General features: G+C 38.4%; 1 protein-coding gene across 1 annotated transcript in view; it reads right to left on the bottom strand.

Annotated features, from left to right (window-relative positions):
• The window catches only part of LOC311037214 (organic cation/carnitine transporter 2-like), a gene marked incomplete at both ends in the record, with an annotated part of 55,848 nt that overhangs the window by 19,701 nt on the left and 16,123 nt on the right, over nucleotides 1-20,024 (bottom strand). Inside the window, one exon of the mRNA XM_084046334.1 lies at nucleotides 19,677-19,812. Within this exon, the coding sequence (XP_083902460.1) occupies nucleotides 19,677-19,812 (136 nt within the window). The remainder of the gene's footprint in view (nucleotides 1-19,676; nucleotides 19,813-20,024) is intronic.

Below are 20,024 nucleotides of genomic sequence, written 5' to 3'. Positions count from 1 at the left end.
AAACATGTCCAGAGTAAGACGAACATTTTAAAGTATGAATGAGGTTACTAGGCGTAAGTATGTAGTTGTAAGCCTGCCTTTAAATGTCCATTGCCGCATCGACAATGAATGAAACCAGGTTTCCTGGTGGAACTTTTAAAGGAGTACAATTCTAAAACTATGCAACATTTCAAAGATTCCTTTTCAGGCAAACATGTCCAGAGTAAGATGAACATTTTAAAGTATGAATGAGGTTACTAGGCGTAAGTATGTACTTGGGGCAACGGATAAATTGACTGATATCCGTAGAATAACTTGTAGGAGTGTCCTGGTTCAAATCCAGTCACCACCTTAGTAACTGAAACCGAATCTGGCCAATTCGGTCTCTTCGGACAGACGCTCTACCAGTTTAGCTATGCTGTTGGCTGAGAGTTACAGGTTTCCTGGTGGAACTTTTAAAGGAGTACAATTCTAAAACTATGCAACATTTCAAAGATTCCTTTTCAGGCAAACATGTCCAGAGTAAGACGAACATTTTAAAGTATGAATGAGGTTACTAGGCGTAAGTATGTAGTTGTAAGCCTGCCTTTAAATGTCCATTGCCGCATCGACAATGAATGGGGCGCTTAAAGTTAAATATCTCCAAAACTACAAATGATTTCAAAAGAAAAAATCTCAAGCATGCATGTCCACAGTAAGGTGGAATTTTTGAACTGTGAATGGAGTTTCTAGGTGAACGTGTTTTTTTGAGGTCCCTATAGCCTAACCCTAACCTTCCATCCGCCTCCATTCTAAATCTCTGAACTTTTAAAGGAGTACAATTCTAAAACTATGCAACATTTCAAAGATTCCTTTTCAGGCAAACATGTCCAGAGTAAGACGAACATTTTAAAGTATGAATGAGGTTACTAGGCGTAAGTATGTAGTTGTAAGCCTGCCTTTAAATGTCCATTTCCGCATCGACAATGAATGGGGCGCTTAAAGTTAAATATCTCCAAAACTACAAATGATTTCAAAAGAAAAAATCTCAAGCATGCATGTCCACAGTAAGGTGGAATTTTTGAACTGTGAATGGAGTTTCTAGATGAACGTGTTTTTTTGAGGTCCCTATAGCCTAACCCTAACCTTCCATCCGCCTCCATTCTAAATCTCTGAACTTTTAAAGGAGTACAATTCTAAAACTATGCAACATTTCAAAGATTCCTTTTCAGGCAAACATGTCCAGAGTAAGACGAACATTTTAAAGTATGAATGAGGTTACTAGGCGTAAGTATGTAGTTGTAAGCCTGCCTTTAAATGTCCATTGCCGCATCGACAATGAATGGGGCGCTTAAAGTTAAATATCTCCAAAACTACAAATGATTTCAAAAGAAAAAATCTCAAGCATGCATGTCCACAGTAAGGTGGAATTTTTGAACTGTGAATGGAGTTTCTAGGTGAACGTGTTTTTTTGAGGTCCCTATAGCCTAACCCTAACCTTCCATCCGCCTCCATTCTAAATCTCTGAACTTTTAAAGGAGTACAATTCTAAAACTATGCAACATTTCAAAGATTCCTTTTCAGGCAAACATGTCCAGAGTAAGACGAACATTTTAAAGTATGAATGAGGTTACTAGGCGTAAGTATGTAGTTGTAAGCCTGCCTTTAAATGTCCATATCCGCATCGACAATGAATGGGGCGCTTAAAGTTAAATATCTCCAAAACTACAAATGATTTCAAAAGAAAAAATCTCAAGCATGCATGTCCACAGTAAGGTGGAATTTTTGAACTGTGAATGGAGTTTCTAGGTGAACGTGTTTTTTTGAGGTCCCTATAGCCTAACCCTAACCTTCCATCCGCCTCCATTCTAAATCTCTGAACTTTTAAAGGAGTACAATTCTAAAACTATGCAACATTTCAAAGATTCCTTTTCAGGCAAACATGTCCAGAGTAAGACGAACATTTTAAAGTATGAATGAGGTTACTAGGCGTAAGTATGTAGTTGTAAGCCTGCCTTTAAATGTCCATTGCCGCATCGACAATGAATGGGGCGCTTAAAGTTAAATATCTCCAAAACTACAAATGATTTCAAAAGAAAAAATCTCAAGCATGCATGTCCACAGTAAGGTGGAATTTTTGAACTGTGAATGGAGTTTCTAGGTGAACGTGTTTTTTTGAGGTCCCTATACCCTAACCCTAACCTTCCATCCGCCTCCATTCTAAATCTCTGAACTTTTAAAGGAGTACAATTCTAAAACTATGCAACATTTCAAAGATTCCTTTTCAGGCAAACATGTCCAGAGTAAGACGAACATTTTAAAGTATGAATGAGGTTACTAGGCGTAAGTATGTAGTTGTAAGCCTGCCTTTAAATGTCCATTGCCGCATCGACAATGAATGGGGCGCTTAAAGTTAAATATCTCCAAAACTACAAATGATTTCAAAAGAAAAAATCTCAAGCATGCATGTCCACAGTAAGGTGGAATTTTTGAACTGTGAATGGAGTTTCTAGGTGAACGTGTTTTTTTAGGTCCCTATAGCCTAACCCTAACCTTCCATCCGCCTCCATTCTAAATCTCTGAACTTTTAAAGGAGTACATTTCTAAAACTATGCAACATTTCAAAGATTCCTTTTCAGGCAAACATGTCCAGAGTAAGACGAACATTTTAAAGTATGAATGAGGTTACTAGGCGTAAGTATGTAGTTGTAAGCCTGCCTTTAAATGTCCATTGCCGCATCGACAATGAATGGGGCGCTTAAAGTTAAATATCTCCAAAACTACAAATGATTTCAAAAGAAAAAATCTCAAGCATGCATGTCCACAGTAAGGTGGATTTTTTGAACTGTGAATGGAGTTTCTAGGTGAAAGTGTTTTTTTGAGGTCCCAAATTCGTCCATCGACCTCCATTCTAAATCTCTGAACTTTTAAAGGAGTACAATTCTAAAACTATTAAACATTTCAAAGATTCCCTTTCAGGCAAACATGTTCACAGTAAGATGAACATTTTAAAGTTTGAATGGGGTTTCTATTCTATATATGACATTTTGAATCATTACAGTCAGTTCACCTTCTTTTGGGTCTTGAGTCGAACCAATTACTCCCGCGGAGACATCAAATTTCTCTTTTGGGCCTTGAGTCTTGGGACTCATGGCCCAAAAGAGAAATTTGATGTCTCCGCGGGAGTAATTGATTCGACTCAAGACTCTTTTGGGTCTTGAGTCTTGGGAAAGAAAAAAAAGTGTGCCAGTTGGATTTGAACCAGGAATCTTCTGGTTGCAAGTCCTATATCTAAACCACTGCACCACAGAGGTCCTTACATGTTCTGTTGACTTGCTTGGAATTTGTCTGAAAGATTATATAAAGGTAAAAGCCCCAGGTAAAAGTTAGAAAGATGTCCTTGCGAGATTTGAACTCAGGACCTTCAGTGTGTAAGGCCTGAATCTTAACCACTGCTCCATCATGGTACATACTTTCTATGGTGTCTTACACGCTGTTCAGTGAAAGATCAGATAAAGGTGCAAGAGTCAGGTATTTGTTGGAGACCTGTCCTGGTTGGATTTGAACCGGTAACCTTCTGGTTGCAGGTCCTGTATCTAAACCACTGCACCACAGAGGTTCTGACTTATTCTGTTAACTTAGCCTTGAAAACTTTGTACCCTTTTCCCTTTAAATATCCATTGCCATTGACAATGCATTAGGCGCTTAAAGTTAAATATTTCAAAAACTACAAATCATTTCAAAGTAAGACATCTCAAGGATGCATGTCCACAGAAGGGGGAATTTTTGAACTGTGAATGGAGTTTCTAGGTGAAAGTGTTTTTTTGAGGTCCCAAAACCTTCCATCCGCCAACATTCAAAAACTCTGAACTTTTAAAGGAGTACAATTCTAAAAATATGCAACATTTCAAAGATTCCTTTTCAGGCAAACATGTCCAGAGTAAGACGAACATTTTAAAGTATGAATGAGGTTACTAGGCGTAAGTATGTAGTTGTAAGCCTGCCTTTAAATGTCCATTGCCGCATCGACAATGAATGGGGCGCTTAAAGTTAAATATCTCCAAAACTACAAATGATTTCAAAAGAAAAAATCTCAAGCATGCATGTCCACAGTAAGGTGGAATTTTTGAACTGTGAATGGAGTTTCTAGGTGAACGTGTTTTTTTTAGGTCCCTATAGCCTAACCCTAACCTTCCATCCGCCTCCATTCTAAATCTCTGAACTTTTAAAGGAGTACAATTCTAAAACTATGCAACATTTCAAAGATTCCTTTTCAGGCAAACATGTCCAGAGTAAGACGAACATTTTAAAGTATGAATGAGGTTACTAGGCGTAAGTATGTAGTTGTAAGCCTGCCTTTAAATGTCCATTTCCGCATCGACAATGAATGGGGCGCTTAAAGTTAAATATCTCCAAAACTACAAATGATTTCAAAAGAAAAAATCTCAAGCATGCATGTCCACAGTAAGGTGGAATTTTTGAACTGTGAATGGAGTTTCTAGGTGAACGTGTTTTTTTGAGGTCCCTATAGCCTAACCCTAACCTTCCATCCGCCTCCATTCTAAATCTCTGAACTTTTAAAGGAGTACAATTCTAAAACTATGCAACATTTCAAAGATTCCTTTTCAGGCAAACATGTCCAGAGTAAGACGAACATTTTAAAGTATGAATGAGGTTACTAGGCGTAAGTATGTAGTTGTAAGCCTGCCTTTAAATGTCCATTGCCGCATCGACAATGAATGGGGCGCTTAAAGTTAAATATCTCCAAAACTACAAATGATTTCAAAAGAAAAAATCTCAAGCATGCATGTCCACAGTAAGGTGGAATTTTTGAACTGTGAATGGAGTTTCTAGGTGAACGTGTTTTTTTGAGGTCCCTATAGCCTAACCCTAACCTTCCATCCGCCTCCATTCTAAATCTCTGAACTTTTAAAGGAGTACAATTCTAAAACTATGCAACATTTCAAAGATTCCTTTTCAGGCAAACATGTCCAGAGTAAGACGAACATTTTAAAGTATGAATGAGGTTACTAGGCGTAAGTATGTAGTTGTAAGCCTGCCTTTAAATGTCCATTTCCGCATCGACAATGAATGGGGCGCTTAAAGTTAAATATCTCCAAAACTACAAATGATTTCAAAAGAAAAAATCTCAAGCATGCATGTCCACAGTAAGGTGGAAGTTTTGAACTGTGAATGGAGTTTCTAGGTGAACGTGTTTTTTTGAGGTCCCTATAGCCTAACCCTAACCTTCCATCCGCCTCCATTCTAAATCTCTGAACTTTTAAAGGAGTACAATTCTAAAACTATGCAACATTTCAAAGATTCCTTTTCAGGCAAACATGTCCAGAGTAAGACGAACATTTTAAAGTATGAATGAGGTTACTAGGCGTAAGTATGTAGTTGTAAGCCTGCCTTTAAATGTCCATTGCCGCATCGACAATGAATGGGGCGCTTAAAGTTAAATATCTCCAAAACTACAAATGATTTCAAAAGAAAAAATCTCAAGCATGCATGTTCACAGTAAGGTGGAATTTTTGAACTGTGAATGGAGTTTCTAGGTGAACGTGTTTTTTTGAGGTCCCTATAGCCTAACCCTAACCTTCCATCCGCCTCCATTCTAAATCTCTGAACTTTTAAAGGAGTACAATTCTAAAACTATGCAACATTTCAAAGATTCCTTTTCAGGCAAACATGTCCAGAGTAAGACGAACATTTTAAAGTATGAATGAGGTTACTAGGCGTAAGTATGTAGTTGTAAGCCTGCCTTTAAATGTCCATTTCCGCATCGACAATGAATGGGGCGCTTAAAGTTAAATATCTCCAAAACTACAAATGATTTCAAAAGAAAAAATCTCAAGCATGCATGTCCACAGTAAGGTGGAATTTTTGAACTGTGAATGGAGTTTCTAGGTGAAAGTGTTTTTTTGAGGTCCCTATAGCCTAACCCTAACCTTCCATCCGCCTCCATTCTAAATCTCTGAACTTTTAAAGGAGTACAATTCTAAAACTATGCAACATTTCAAAGATTCCTTTTCAGGCAAACATGTCCAGAGTAAGACGAACATTTTAAAGTATGAATGAGGTTACTAGGCGTAAGTATGTAGTTGTAAGCCTGCCTTTAAATGTCCATTGCCGCATCGACAATGAATGGGGCGCTTAAAGTTAAATATCTCCAAAACTACAAATGATTTCAAAAGAAAAAATCTCAAGCATGCATGTCCACAGTAAGGTGGAAGTTTTGAACTGTGAATGGAGTTTCTAGGTGAACGTGTTTTTTTGAGGTCCCTATAGCCTAACCCTAACCTTCCATCCGCCTCCATTCTAAATCTCTGAACTTTTAAAGGAGTACAATTCTAAAACTATGCAACATTTCAAAGATTCCTTTTCAGGCAAACATGTCCAGAGTAAGACGAACATTTTAAAGTATGAATGAGGTTACTAGGCGTAAGTATGTAGTTGTAAGCCTGCCTTTAAATGTCCATTTCCGCATCGACAATGAATGGGGCGCTTAAAGTTAAATATCTCCAAAACTACAAATGATTTCAAAAGAAAAAATCTCAAGCATGCATGTCCACAGTAAGGTGGAATTTTTGAACTGTGAATGGAGTTTCTAGGTGAACGTGTTTTTTTGAGGTCCCTATAGCCTAACCCTAACCTTCCATCCGCCTCCATTCTAAATCTCTGAACTTTTAAAGGAGTACAATTCTAAAACTATGCAACATTTCAAAGATTCCTTTTCAGGCAAACATGTCCAGAGTAAGACGAACATTTTAAAGTATGAATGAGGTTACTAGGCGTAAGTATGTAGTTGTAAGCCTGCCTTTAAATGTCCATTGCCGCATCGACAATGAATGGGGCGCTTAAAGTTAAATATCTCCAAAACTACAAATGATTTCAAAAGAAAAAATCTCAAGCATGCATGTCCACAGTAAGGTGGAATTTTTGAACTGTGAATGGAGTTTCTAGGTGAACGTGTTTTTTTGAGGTCCCTATAGCCTAACCCTAACCTTCCATCCGCCTCCATTCTAAATCTCTGAACTTTTAAAGGAGTACAATTCTAAAACTATGCAACATTTCAAAGATTCCTTTTCAGGCAAACATGTCCAGAGTAAGACGAACATTTTAAAGTATGAATGAGGTTACTAGGCGTAAGTATGTAGTTGTAAGCCTGCCTTTAAATGTCCATTGCCGCATCGACAATGAATGGGGCGCTTAAAGTTAAATATCTCCAAAACTACAAATGATTTCAAAAGAAAAAATCTCAAGCATGCATGTCCACAGTAAGGTGGAAGTTTTGAACTGTGAATGGAGTTTCTAGGTGAACGTGTTTTTTTGAGGTCCCTATAGCCTAACCCTAACCTTCCATCCGCCTCCATTCTAAATCTCTGAACTTTTAAAGGAGTACAATTCTAAAACTATGCAACATTTCAAAGATTCCTTTTCAGGCAAACATGTCCAGAGTAAGACGAACATTTTAAAGTATGAATGAGGTTACTAGGCGTAAGTATGTAGTTGTAAGCCTGCCTTTAAATGTCCATTGCCGCATCGACAATGAATGGGGCGCTTAAAGTTAAATATCTCCAAAACTACAAATGATTTCAAAAGAAAAAATCTCAAGCATGCATGTCCACAGTAAGGTGGAATTTTTGAACTGTGAATGGAGTTTCTAGGTGAACGTGTTTTTTTGAGGTCCCTATAGCCTAACCCTAACCTTCCATCCGCCTCCATTCTAAATCTCTGAACTTTTAAAGGAGTACAATTCTAAAACTATGCAATATTTCAAAGATTCCTTTTCAGGCAAACATGTCCAGAGTAAGACGAACATTTTAAAGTATGAATGAGGTTACTAGGCGTAAGTATGTAGTTGTAAGCCTGCCTTTAAATGTCCATTGCCGCATCGACAATGAATGGGGCGCTTAAAGTTAAATATCTCCAAAACTACAAATGATTTCAAAAGAAAAAATCTCAAGCATGCATGTCCACAGTAAGGTGGATTTTTTGAACTGTGAATTGAGTTTCTAGGTGAAAGTGTTTTTTTGAGGTCCCAAATTCGTCCATCGACCTCCATTCTAAATCTCTGAACTTTTAAAGGAGTACAATTCTAAAACTATTAAACATTTCAAAGATTCCCTTTCAGGCAAACATGTTCACAGTAAGATGAACATTTTAAAGTTTGAATGGGGTTTCTATTCTATATATGACATTTTGAATCATTACAGTCAGTTCACCTTCTTTTGGGTCTTGAGTCGAACCAATTACTCCCGCGGAGACATCAAATTTCTCTTTTGGGCCTTGAGTCTTGGGACTCATGGCCCAAAAGAGAAATTTGATGTCTCCGCGGGAGTAATTGGTTCGACACAAGACTCTTTTGGGTCTTGAGTCTTGGGAAAGAAAAAAAAGTGTGCCAGTTGGATTTGAACCAGGAATCTTCTGGTTGCAAGTCCTGTATCTAAACCACTGCACCACAGAGGTCCTTACATGTTCTGTTGACTTGCTTGGAATTTGTCTGAAAGATTATATAAAGGTAAAAGCCCCAGGTAAAAGTTAGAAAGATGTCCTTGCGAGATTTGAACTCAGGACCTTCAGTGTGTAAGGCCTGAATCTTAACCACTGCTCCATCATGGTACATACTTTCTATGGTGTCTTACACGCTGTTCAGTGAAAGATCAGATAAAGGTGCAAGAGTCAGGTCTTTGTTGGAGACCTGTCCTGGTTGGATTTGAACCGGTAACCTTCTGGTTGCAGGTCCTGTATCTAAACCACTGCACCACAGAGGTTCTGACTTATTCTGTTAACTTAGCCTTGAAAACTTTGTACCCTTTTCCCTTTAAATATCCATTGCCATTGACAATGCATTAGGCGCTTAAAGTTAAATATTTAAAAAACTACAAATCATTTCAAAGTAAGACATCTCAAGGATGCATGTCCACAGAAGGGGGAATTTTTGAACTGTGAATGGAGTTTCTAGGTGAAAGTGTTTTTTTGAGGTCCCAAAACCTTCCATCCGCCAACATTCAAAAACTCTGAACTTTTAAAGGAGTACAATTCTAAAAATATGCAACATTTCAAAGATTCCTTTTCAGGCAAACATGTCCAGAGTAAGACGAACATTTTAAAGTATGAATGAGGTTACTAGGCGTAAGTATGTAGTTGTAAGCCTGCCTTTAAATGTCCATTGCCGCATCGACAATGAATGGGGCGCTTAAAGTTAAATATCTCCAAAACTACAAATGATTTCAAAAGAAAAAATCTCAAGCATGCATGTCCACAGTAAGGTGGAATTTTTGAACTGTGAATGGAGTTTCTAGGTGAAAGTGTTTTTTTTAGGTCCCTATAGCCTAACCCTAACCTTCCATCCGCCTCCATTCTAAATCTCTGAACTTTTAAAGGAGTACAATTCTAAAACTATGCAACATTTCAAAGATTCCTTTTCAGGCAAACATGTCCAGAGTAAGACGAACATTTTAAAGTATGAATGATGTTACTAGGCGTAAGTATGTAGTTGTAAGCCTGCCTTTAAATGTCCATTGCCGCATCGACAATGAATGGGGCGCTTAAAGTTAAATATCTCCAAAACTACAAATGATTTCAAAAGAAAAAATCTCAAGCATGCATGTCCACAGTAAGGTGGAATTTTTGAACTGTGAATGGAGTTTCTAGGTGAACGTGTTTTTTTGAGGTCCCTATAGCCTAACCCTAACCTTCCATCCGCCTCCATTCTAAATCTCTGAACTTTTAAAGGAGTACAATTCTAAAACTATGCAACATTTCAAAGATTCCTTTTCAGGCAAACATGTCCAGAGTAAGACGAACATTTTAAAGTATGAATGAGGTTACTAGGCGTAAGTATGTAGTTGTAAGCCTGCCTTTAAATGTCCATTGCCGCATCGACAATGAATGGGGCGCTTAAAGTTAAATATCTCCAAAACTACAAATGATTTCAAAAGAAAAAATCTCAAGCATGCATGTCCACAGTAAGGTGGAATTTTTGAACTGTGAATGGAGTTTCTAGGTGAAAGTGTTTTTTTGAGGTCCCAAATTCGTCCATCGACCTCCATTCTAAATCTCTGAACTTTTAAAGGAGTACAATTCTAAAACTATTAAACATTTCAAAGATTCCCTTTCAGGCAAACATGTCCACAGTAAGATGAACATTTTAAAGTTTGAATGGGGTTTCTATTCTATATATGACATTTTGAATCATTACAGTCAGTTCACCTTCTTTTGGGTCTTGAGTCTAATGAGAAATTTGATGTCTCCGCGGGAGTAATTGGTTCGACTCAAGACTCTTTTGGGTCTTGAGTCTTGGGAAAGAAAAAAAAGTGTGCCAGTTGGATTTGAACCAGGAATCTTCTGGTTGCAAGTCCTGTATCTAAACCACTGCACCACAGAGGTCCTTACATGTTCTGTTGACTTGCGTGGAATTTGTCTGAAAGATTATATAAAGGTAAAAGCCCCAGGTAAAAGTTAGAAAGATGTCCTTGCGAGATTTGAACTCAGGACCTTCAGTGTGTAAGGCCTGAATCTTAACCACTGCTCCATCATGGTACATACTTTCTATGGTGTCTTACACGCTGTTCAGTGAAAGATCAGATAAAGGTGCAAGAGTCAGGTATTTGTTGAAGACCTGTCCTGGTTGGATTTGAACCGGTAACCTTCTGGTTGCAGGTCCTGTATCTAAACCACTGCACCACAGAGGTTCTGACTTGTTCTGTTAACTTAGCCTCGAAAACTTTGTACCCTTTTCCCTTTAAATATCCATTGCCATTGACAATGCATTAGGCGCTTAAAGTTAAATATTTCAAAAACTACAAATCATTTCAAAGTAAAACATCTCAAGGATGCATGTCCACAGAAGGGGGAATTTTTGAACTGTGAATGGTGTTTCTAGGTGAAAGTGTTTTTTTGAGGTCCCAAAACCTTCCATCCGCCTCCATTCTAAATCTCTGAACTTTTAAAGGAGTACAACTCTAAAACTATGCAACATTTCAAAGATTCCTTTTCAGGCAAACATGTCCAGAGTAAGATGAACATTTTAAAGTATGAATGAGGTTACTAGGCGTAAGTATGTAGTTGTAAGCCTGCCTTTAAATGTCCATTGCCGCATCGACAATGAATGAAACCAGGTTTCCTGGTGGAACTTTTAAAGGAGTACAATTCTAAAACTATGCAACATTTCAAAGATTCCTTTTCAGGCAAACATGTCCAGAGTAAGATGAACATTTTAAAGTATGAATGAGGTTACTAGGCGTAAGTATACTTGGGGCAACGGATAAATTGACTGATATCCGTAGAATAACTTGTAGGAGTGTCCTGGTTCAAATCCAGTCACCACCTTAGTAACTGAAACCGAATCTGGCCAATTCGGTCTCTTCGGACAGACGCTCTACCAGTTTAGCTATGCTGTTGGCTGAGAGTTACAGGTTTCCTGGTGGAACTTTTAAAGGAGTACAATTCTAAAACTATGCAACATTTCAAAGATTCCTTTTCAGGCAAACATGTCCAGAGTAAGACGAACATTTTAAAGTATGAATGAGGTTACTAGGCGTAAGTATGTAGTTGTAAGCCTGCCTTTAAATGTCCATTGCCGCATCGACAATGAATGGGGTGCTTAAAGTTAAATATCTCCAAAACTACAAATAATTTCAAAAGAAAAAATCTCAAGCATGCATGTCCACAGTAAGGTGGAATTTTTGAACTGTGAATGGAGTTTCTAGGTGAACGTGTTTTTTTGAGGTCCCTATAGCCTAACCCTAACCTTCCATCCGCCTCCATTCTAAATCTCTGAACTTTTAAAGGAGTACAATTCTAAAACTATGCAACATTTCAAAGATTCCTTTTCAGGCAAACATGTCCAGAGTAAGACGAACATTTTAAAGTATGAATGAGGTTACTAGGCGTAAGTATGTAGTTGTAAGCCTGCCTTTAAATGTCCATTGCCGCATCGACAATGAATGGGGCGCTTAAAGTTAAATATCTCCAAAACTACAAATGATTTCAAAAGAAAAAATCTCAAGCATGCATGTCCACAGTAAGGTGGAATTTTTGAACTGTGAATGGAGTTTCTAGGTGAAAGTGTTTTTTTGAGGTCCCAAATTCGTCCATCGACCTCCATTCTAAATCTCTGAACTTTTAAAGGAGTACAATTCTAAAACTATGCAACATTTCAAAGATTCCTTTTCAGGCAAACATGTCCAGAGTAAGACGAACATTTTAAAGTATGAATGAGGTTACTAGGCGTAAGTATGTAGTTGTAAGCCTGCCTTTAAATGTCCATTGCCGCATCGACAATGAATGGGGCGCTTAAAGTTAAATATCTCCAAAACTACAAATGATTTCAAAAGAAAAAATCTCAAGCATGCATGTCCACAGTAAGGTGGAATTTTTGAAATGTGAATGGAGTTTCTAGGTGAAAGTGTTTTTTTGAGGTCCCTATACCCTAACCCTAACCTTCCATCCGCCTCCATTCTAAATCTCTGAACTTTTAAAGGAGTACAATTCTAAAACTCTGCAACATTTCAAAGATTCCTTTTCAGGCAAACATGTCCAGAGTAAGACGAACATTTTAAAGTATGAATGAGGTTACTAGGCGTAAGTATGTAGTTGTAAGCCTGCCTTTAAATGTCCATTGCCGCATCGACAATGAATGGGGCGCTTAAAGTTAAATATCTCCAAAACTACAAATGATTTCAAAAGAAAAAATCTCAAGCATGCATGTCCACAGTAAGGTGGAATTTTTGAACTGTGAATGGAGTTTCTAGGTGAAAGTGTTTTTTTGAGGTCCCTATACCCTAACCCTAACCTTCCATCCGCCTCCATTCTAAATCTCTGAACTTTTAAAGGAGTACAATTCTAAAACTATGCAACATTTCAAAGATTCCTTTTCAGGCAAACATGTCCAGAGTAAGACGAACATTTTAAAGTATGAATGAGGTTACTAGGCGTAAGTATGTAGTTGTAAGCCTGCCTTTAAATGTCCATTACCGCATCGACAATGAATGGGGCACTTAAAGTTAAATATCTCCAAAACTACAAATGATTTCAAAAGAAAAAATCTCAAGCATGCATGTCCACAGTAAGGTGGAATTTTTGAACTGTGAATGGAGTTTCTAGGTGAAAGTATTTTTTTGAGGTCCCTATACCCTAACCCTAACCTTCCATCCGCCTCCATTCTAAATCTCTGAACTTTTAAAGGAGTACAATTCTAAAACTATGCAACATTTCAAAGATTCCTTTTCAGGCAAACATGTCCAGAGTAAGATGAACATTTTAAAGTATGAATGAGGTTACTAGGCGTAAGTATGTACTTGGGGCAACGGATAAATTGACTGATATCCGTAGAATAACTTGTAGGAGTGTCCTGGTTCAAATCCAGTCACCACCTTAGTAACTGAAACCGAATCTGGCCAATTCGGTCTCTTCGGACAGACGCTCTACCAGTTTAGCTATGCTGTTGGCTGAGAGTTACAGGTTTCCTGGTGGAACTTTTAAAGGAGTACAATTCTAAAACTATGCAACATTTCAAAGATTCCTTTTCAGGCAAACATGGTTTGCTAGGCGTAAGTATGTAGTTGTAAGCCTGCCTTTAAATGTCCATTGCCGCATCGACAATGAATGGGGCGCTTAAAGTTAAATATCTCCAAAACTACAAATGATTGTTGAAAGTTAAATCCGAAAAAATCACTAAGTGTGGAGGCCAAAATCGTCCCCCCAAAAACCTGTTAGGAGTACGTTTCAGGCAATTTAGAGTTGATTGGTAAATTTTTTTACCAAAACGAAAGTTAAATCCGAAAAAAATCACTAAGCGTGGAGGCCAAAATCGTCCCCCCAAAAACCTATTAGGAGTACGTTTCAGGCAATTTAGAGTTGATTGGTAATTTTCGTTTCGGTAAAATTTATTTTACCGAAACGAAAGTTAAATCCGAAAAAATCACTAAGTGTGGAGGCCAAAATCGTCCCCCCAAAAACCTGTTAGGAGTACGTTTCAGGCAATTTAGAGTTGATTGGTAATTTTCGTTTCGGTAAAATTTATTTTACCGAAACGAAAGTTAAATCCGAAAAAATCACTAAGTGTGGAGGCCAAAATCGTCCCCCCAAAAACCTGTTAGGAGTACGTTTCAGGCAATTTAGAGTTGATTGGTAATTTTCGTTCCGGTAAAATTACCAATCAACTCTAAAAAACGAACAAACTTTCGTTTCGGTAGTGACACAATGGTGAAAAAATATTTTTTTGACTTGTCTTGACTTGAGTGGGTTCGATTCCCACTCGAGTCAAGTGTCCCCGGTAACTTGGGGCAACGGATAAATTGACTGATATCCTTAGTGATGCTTCCCTTTGCAGACTAACTTCTCGAAAAAAAAGTTAAAACCACAAGGAAACCTGTAACTCTCAGCCAACAGCATAGCTCAACTGGTAGAGCGTCTGTCCAATAACATGACTTGACTTGACTTGAGTGGGTTCGATTCCCACTCGAGTCAAGTGTCCCCGGTAACTTGGGGCAACGGATAAATTGACTGATATCCGTAGAATAACTTGTAGGAGTGTCCTGGTTCAAATCCAGTCACCACCTTAGTAACTGAAACCGAATCTGGCCAATTCGGTCTCTTCGGACAGACGCTCTACCAGTTTAGCTATGCTGTTGGCTGAGAGTTACAGGTTTCCTGGTGGTTTTAACTTGTTTTTCTAGAATTAACTTGTTTTTCTAGAAGTTAGTCTGCAAAGGGAAGCATCACTATGGATATCAGTCAATTTATCCGTTGCCCCAAGTTACCGGGGACACTTGACTCGAGTGGGAATCGAACCTAGTCAAGTCAAGTCAAGTCATGTTATTGGACAGACGCTCTACCAGTTGAGCTATGCTGTTGGCTGAGAGTTACAGGTTTCCTGGTGGTTTTAACTTGTTTTTCTAGAATTAACTTGTTTTTCTAGAAGTTAGTCTGCAAAGGGAAGCATCACTAAGGATATCAGTCAATTTATCCGTTGCCCCAAGTTACCGGGGACACTTGACTCGAGTGGGAATCAAACCCAGTCAAGTCAAGTCATGTTATTGGACAGACGCTCTACTGCATCTCAACCCATTGAGCTAAGCAGTTGGATGACAAATACAGCCTTCCTGGTGGTTTTCACTTGATCTTCTGGAAGCCAGTCTGCAAAGGAAAGCATCACAGTAAAGACACCAGTGGGATTTGAACTCATGGCCTCTGGATCATGAATACTGCATCTCAACCCATTGAGCTAACTGTTGGCCAAGAAATACAGCCTTCCTGGTGCTTTGACTTGAACAACAAACAAGACAAATAACTTAAATAAATGTGTTACTTTTCACATTGGGGTCCACTGCCCAAATACATGTCAATTTGGGGGGTTGACAACAAAAGGTTTTAGAACCACAGATTTCAAGGAAACAGCTGTAGGTGAATGGATAGAGTCACTGACTAGTGAGCTGCAGGTAACAGGTTCAAGGCTCAGCCACAGCAGCAAGTCAGGCTGTCAAATCAAATAGGTATTATTAGGAGTGGAATGGTTGTGTTTTTTCACCCCAACTGCACAGGACAGCAGTTTTATATCTGTTTAAATGTACGTGATTTTCAGTGATGGAGACAAACCGCACAGACGTTCACTGTACTTTAGTACATTTTGTAAACTTATGACTCTGAGTAGAGTATAGCCTGACTTAAACAAACAAATAACAACTTAGTATAGTCAGACTTTTTATTACACAACTTACATTTTGTAAAGCTTGACTCTGACTCAGTATAGTCAGACTTTTGCTTCCTTTCATTTTCTGACATGATGTTAATCAGAGTGCCATAGCTGAGTGGTTAGTGGGCCTGCCTGGTGAACCAAAGGTCCTGGATGTCCTGGGTACGATTCCAGGTCCGGTCAACAATGTGGCAATCTTAGAGTGATTTGAGGCTGTTAGTTGTTAAAGTGCAGAGGACACATTTCACGTATGTGCCTAACAGTATATATTTAGCGAGCACACTTGACATTATTGTCACTATGTATTTGGCCCGTTTTTTGACCCCTAACTAGTCCTTCATACTTTTAGCTACAAACTCTGTTCCAACTCTACAACGTTCGGCCTACTTAGGACATATCGGCTACCATTGTGTCACTACCGAAACGAAAGTTGGTCACTACCGAAACGAAAGTTAAATCCGAAAAAATTGTGGAGGCCAAAATTGTCCCCCCAAAAACCTGTTAGGAGTACGTTTCAGGCAATTTAGAGTTGATTGGTAGTACTTTGTAGTGACAATTTTTTTGGTCCCTAACATTCATCGAACTCATTCCAACTCTACAATGTTCGGCCTACTTAGGACATATCGGCTACCATTTGAATTTTAGAGAATACTTTTTTTTTGGTCCCTAACATTCATCGAGCTCTGGACTTAGTAATTTTTTTTCCGTTTCGGTAGTGACACAATGGTGTCACTACCGAAACGGAAAAAAAATTGTTCCCCCAAAAACCTGTTAGGAGTACGTTTCAGGCAATTTAAAGTTGATTGGTAGTGACTTTTTTTTTGGTCCCTAACATTCATCGAGCTCTGGACTTAAAGTAGTAATGCCTTATATTACCCGTTACCGCAATTCGGTAATATATTACGTAACATCGTTACGTTACTAACGCACTTTACCCAACACTGGTTACGAGGTAAGATCGGGCCTTCGCCGCCCGGGCACCTAGGCTGTGGAACGCATTGCCGGTGCAGCTAAGGTTAGCACCATCCGTGCCTCTGTTTAAGTCACTTCTGAAAACCTACCTCTACACTAAGTGTTTTACCTAATTATTTTTATATGACTGTATACACTGTAATGTTGTTTTTCTAATTTCATGTTTTGTTTTGTTTTGCTGTCTGTTGTTTTTAATCTTGCTCTGTGCACCACTTTGGAACTTTGTTTGGAAAGGTGCTATACAAATGAAATTCATTATCATTATCATTGTGTTACTCTTCCTTTAAGCCCGATGTATTTCGTTGACCCGAGTCCCCCAGGGTCTATACCAGGCCCCCTCCTTTTTTCCCTCTACACCAGATCTCTTTACCTAAAATAACCGCTCTACAAGCTCATAACACTATACGCAACACAATGCGTGAACTTGTAGATCTGCTTTCACCGAATGTTCGCCCCCAGAATAGGGAATCTAGGGTTGATGTGGTTCAGGGAGTAAGATCATGTTGAAGAATGATATTTGACCCAGACATGGCGGCTCACTGTCTTTTGTTTCCCTCAGGTGTTGTAAAAGGAAACGTTACAAACTCCCTCAGACTACAGGAGAAGAAGAAAGCATCAACGAGACATTGTGAAAGCAAGACTTCTTCTGTGATACAGTACATTCAGTTAGGAGCTGTGCTCATATTAGACTCACATTCATAATATTACTGTATGTTTTTTGGAAAATACTTTTTTTAATGTTTATTTTAAATTAATTCATTGACACATTTCAACCAATACTAGTAAAATAAATGTGACCCAGCACGATAAAGGATAAGTCATCTAGGCTTTTTTCATTTTCGTTTTTTCATGTCATATGAAAGCAAGGAATCATAGCTACAAATTGACATATTGCTTGTGCAGTTTGACCCACCAGTTTTCGAGATATGGCTTATAGAATGATGTCTTGTAGAGATTCAGTGAACTGAGAAAACTGACCTCAAAGGTTCACTTCTGTGATCTGTGAGGATTTTTAACACCTATCCCAGAATGCATTGCTGAAAGGTGGGGGTCTGAGGGGGGCCTTGTAAACACCTCAGATGCACCTCAGAAAATGTTGCTACAGTAACCTTGGTTATTAGTGTTTATTCATTCATTTTTAAACAGGGCAGTCATGATAATAACATCAAGTATGGTCCACCAGACTAAAATCTTGACTGTGCAAATTGCACTGTGCAAAAAATCTAAAGTGCTAAAACATTTGCTTAGTACTTGTGCATTCCTGCATAAACAGTAGTCAAGAATACAGTTGACACAAAATGTCTTAGTCATATTAAAAAAGGAAATAATAAAAAATGCTGCTATTAATTCACATTTAGCCTTTATAAAAGTGAAGCTCACAAATTGTCTTCTAATTTCACTGTTTGAAACAGGGCTCAAGTTGTTAATGCATAAATGCACGTTTGCCCTTTTCACTACTGGCTTACTGTACCCAACATGAAAACATTACCCAAATGGGTCCATTTGGTTTCATTAATGTTGCTACAGTAACTTTGTTTATGCATTCATTTTTAAACAGGACAGTAATGTTACACTGTGCAAAAATCCAAAATAGCCGACCTACAAGCTTACAAAGCGTCGTAGTGCGTTCTGCTATTTTCACGAAACAAGTTTTGTGTTTGTGTATGTCGGACTTTAACGTTGATTGTGGCTTCAGATTTGATGCTATCTTGGAGTGGTTTGCATCATTTTAATCACAAGGGCCGTACCTTAAAATGGTATTTAGCTTGACTATGTGGGTGACACACACACACACACACACACACACACACACACACACACACACACACACACACACACACACACACACACACACTAGTGCACGTGTTTGTTTGTCTGAAAAAATGCAAAAAAAAAAACGCTTGTGTTTCGCTGCTGCGTTCCACAACACACACGCACCAACTAGTGTTGCCATGTCTGCTTATTATAAGCAACCTCGTTTTCTGTAAAGTTGCTTGTAAATATTGGTAGTTTTTTTGTTGTAGAGCTTGTAGATCGGCTATTTCCAAATCGGCTATTTTCAAATAGCTGATGCATATAGGTTTAAAGTGCTCATGTAGCCTAATAGTCGCTTAATTCTTTGGGCTTGTCTTCATTGACCTGGTTGCTTATTTCTCTCTCAGAATTCTGGCAACACCGTCATTGTTTACACCACCGAAGAAGAAAATGCGTAAACGATCCCCTTTTGTTAGAACAGCAAAAAACAACACTATTATGTTGTAAAAACAATAAGTCATTATGGCACCATAGTGTGGTTAATAATAGTTTTTTGGGATGTACAATACACAAACATTACGGGAATAATAACGCGACTTGCGTCGATAACTAATGGAGCGCGGACATTTCCGCGTTTGGCTAAAAACAGTGGGTGAGTAATGAAAATGAAGCTAACTATTAGCCATATTTGGCTAACTCCAGGTGGACTGCACTATTATTTTTGATTCCACTTCACATTCATTCATTTATGTCATATTTACATGCCGAGTTAAGCTCTGACATTTAAGTGATATGTAGCCTGATATTACCAGATTGCTATAGTGTGTTTAGAACATTTTAGATGAAAAAAATAAGTAAAATAAAAGTTTTTTCTCCTGCTCTTTTCTGCTCTGGTGGAAAATGAGACGTTGCGGGATGAGCCCTTCAAATACGGGCAGTCACAAATGTATGTTTGAAAATATACAGAAATGTACAAACATTAACATTTTGTAGACTTTTGTTGTAGATGGGGCACAGATGGGGTCTCATCCTTGAAACATGCGCACTTTATCCTGGCAAAGAAAAGGCATAGGATTAGTGTTGTGTATAAATGCAGATAACCACCAAAGCCCTATATAAAAATGCATAACTTGCAGATGTACAAGCTTGTAGATTGGATATTCTTGCTATTTGGGAAAACATTTGGGAAAAAAATATTTTCCGGCCTAAAAACATGCCAAAAAAAGTAGGACAAAATGTCCTATCTTTATCTCCAAGATCACGACTGGTAATTCTCCAAGGAGCATACCTTTCTCTCACAGGCATCTGCTGGAAAGTTTCAGGCAAAGGTCGACCAAAGGTCTCTGGAAGGAAGAGAGTGGCCAGGGCAGACAGAAGAGCCAGAGAACCCAGCAATATATATGGTAGAAACTTGTAGTATATACCTGCATATGGAGAAGAGCACATTTTAATGACTTAATAGTTTAATATGCAGCATGTGCATGGGAGTTCACAAGTGTTGAAGTACCATACTTCTGTCAGGAAACGCTTAATTCATTAACTAATTATTGCATATGGAGATATATGCATATCTATATGTGCTGCTGCTCCCTGCAGCAGCACTACACAGGGTTCCCACACATTTATACAGTATCAA

Source organism: Gymnoscopelus microlampas (genome assembly GCF_963454915.1).
Source record: "Gymnoscopelus microlampas genome assembly, chromosome: 21".
Classification (NCBI taxonomy): Eukaryota; Metazoa; Chordata; class Actinopteri; order Myctophiformes; family Myctophidae; genus Gymnoscopelus; species Gymnoscopelus microlampas.
Note: the sequence above shows the minus strand (reverse complement) of the source record. Positions and strands in the feature narration are given on the sequence as shown.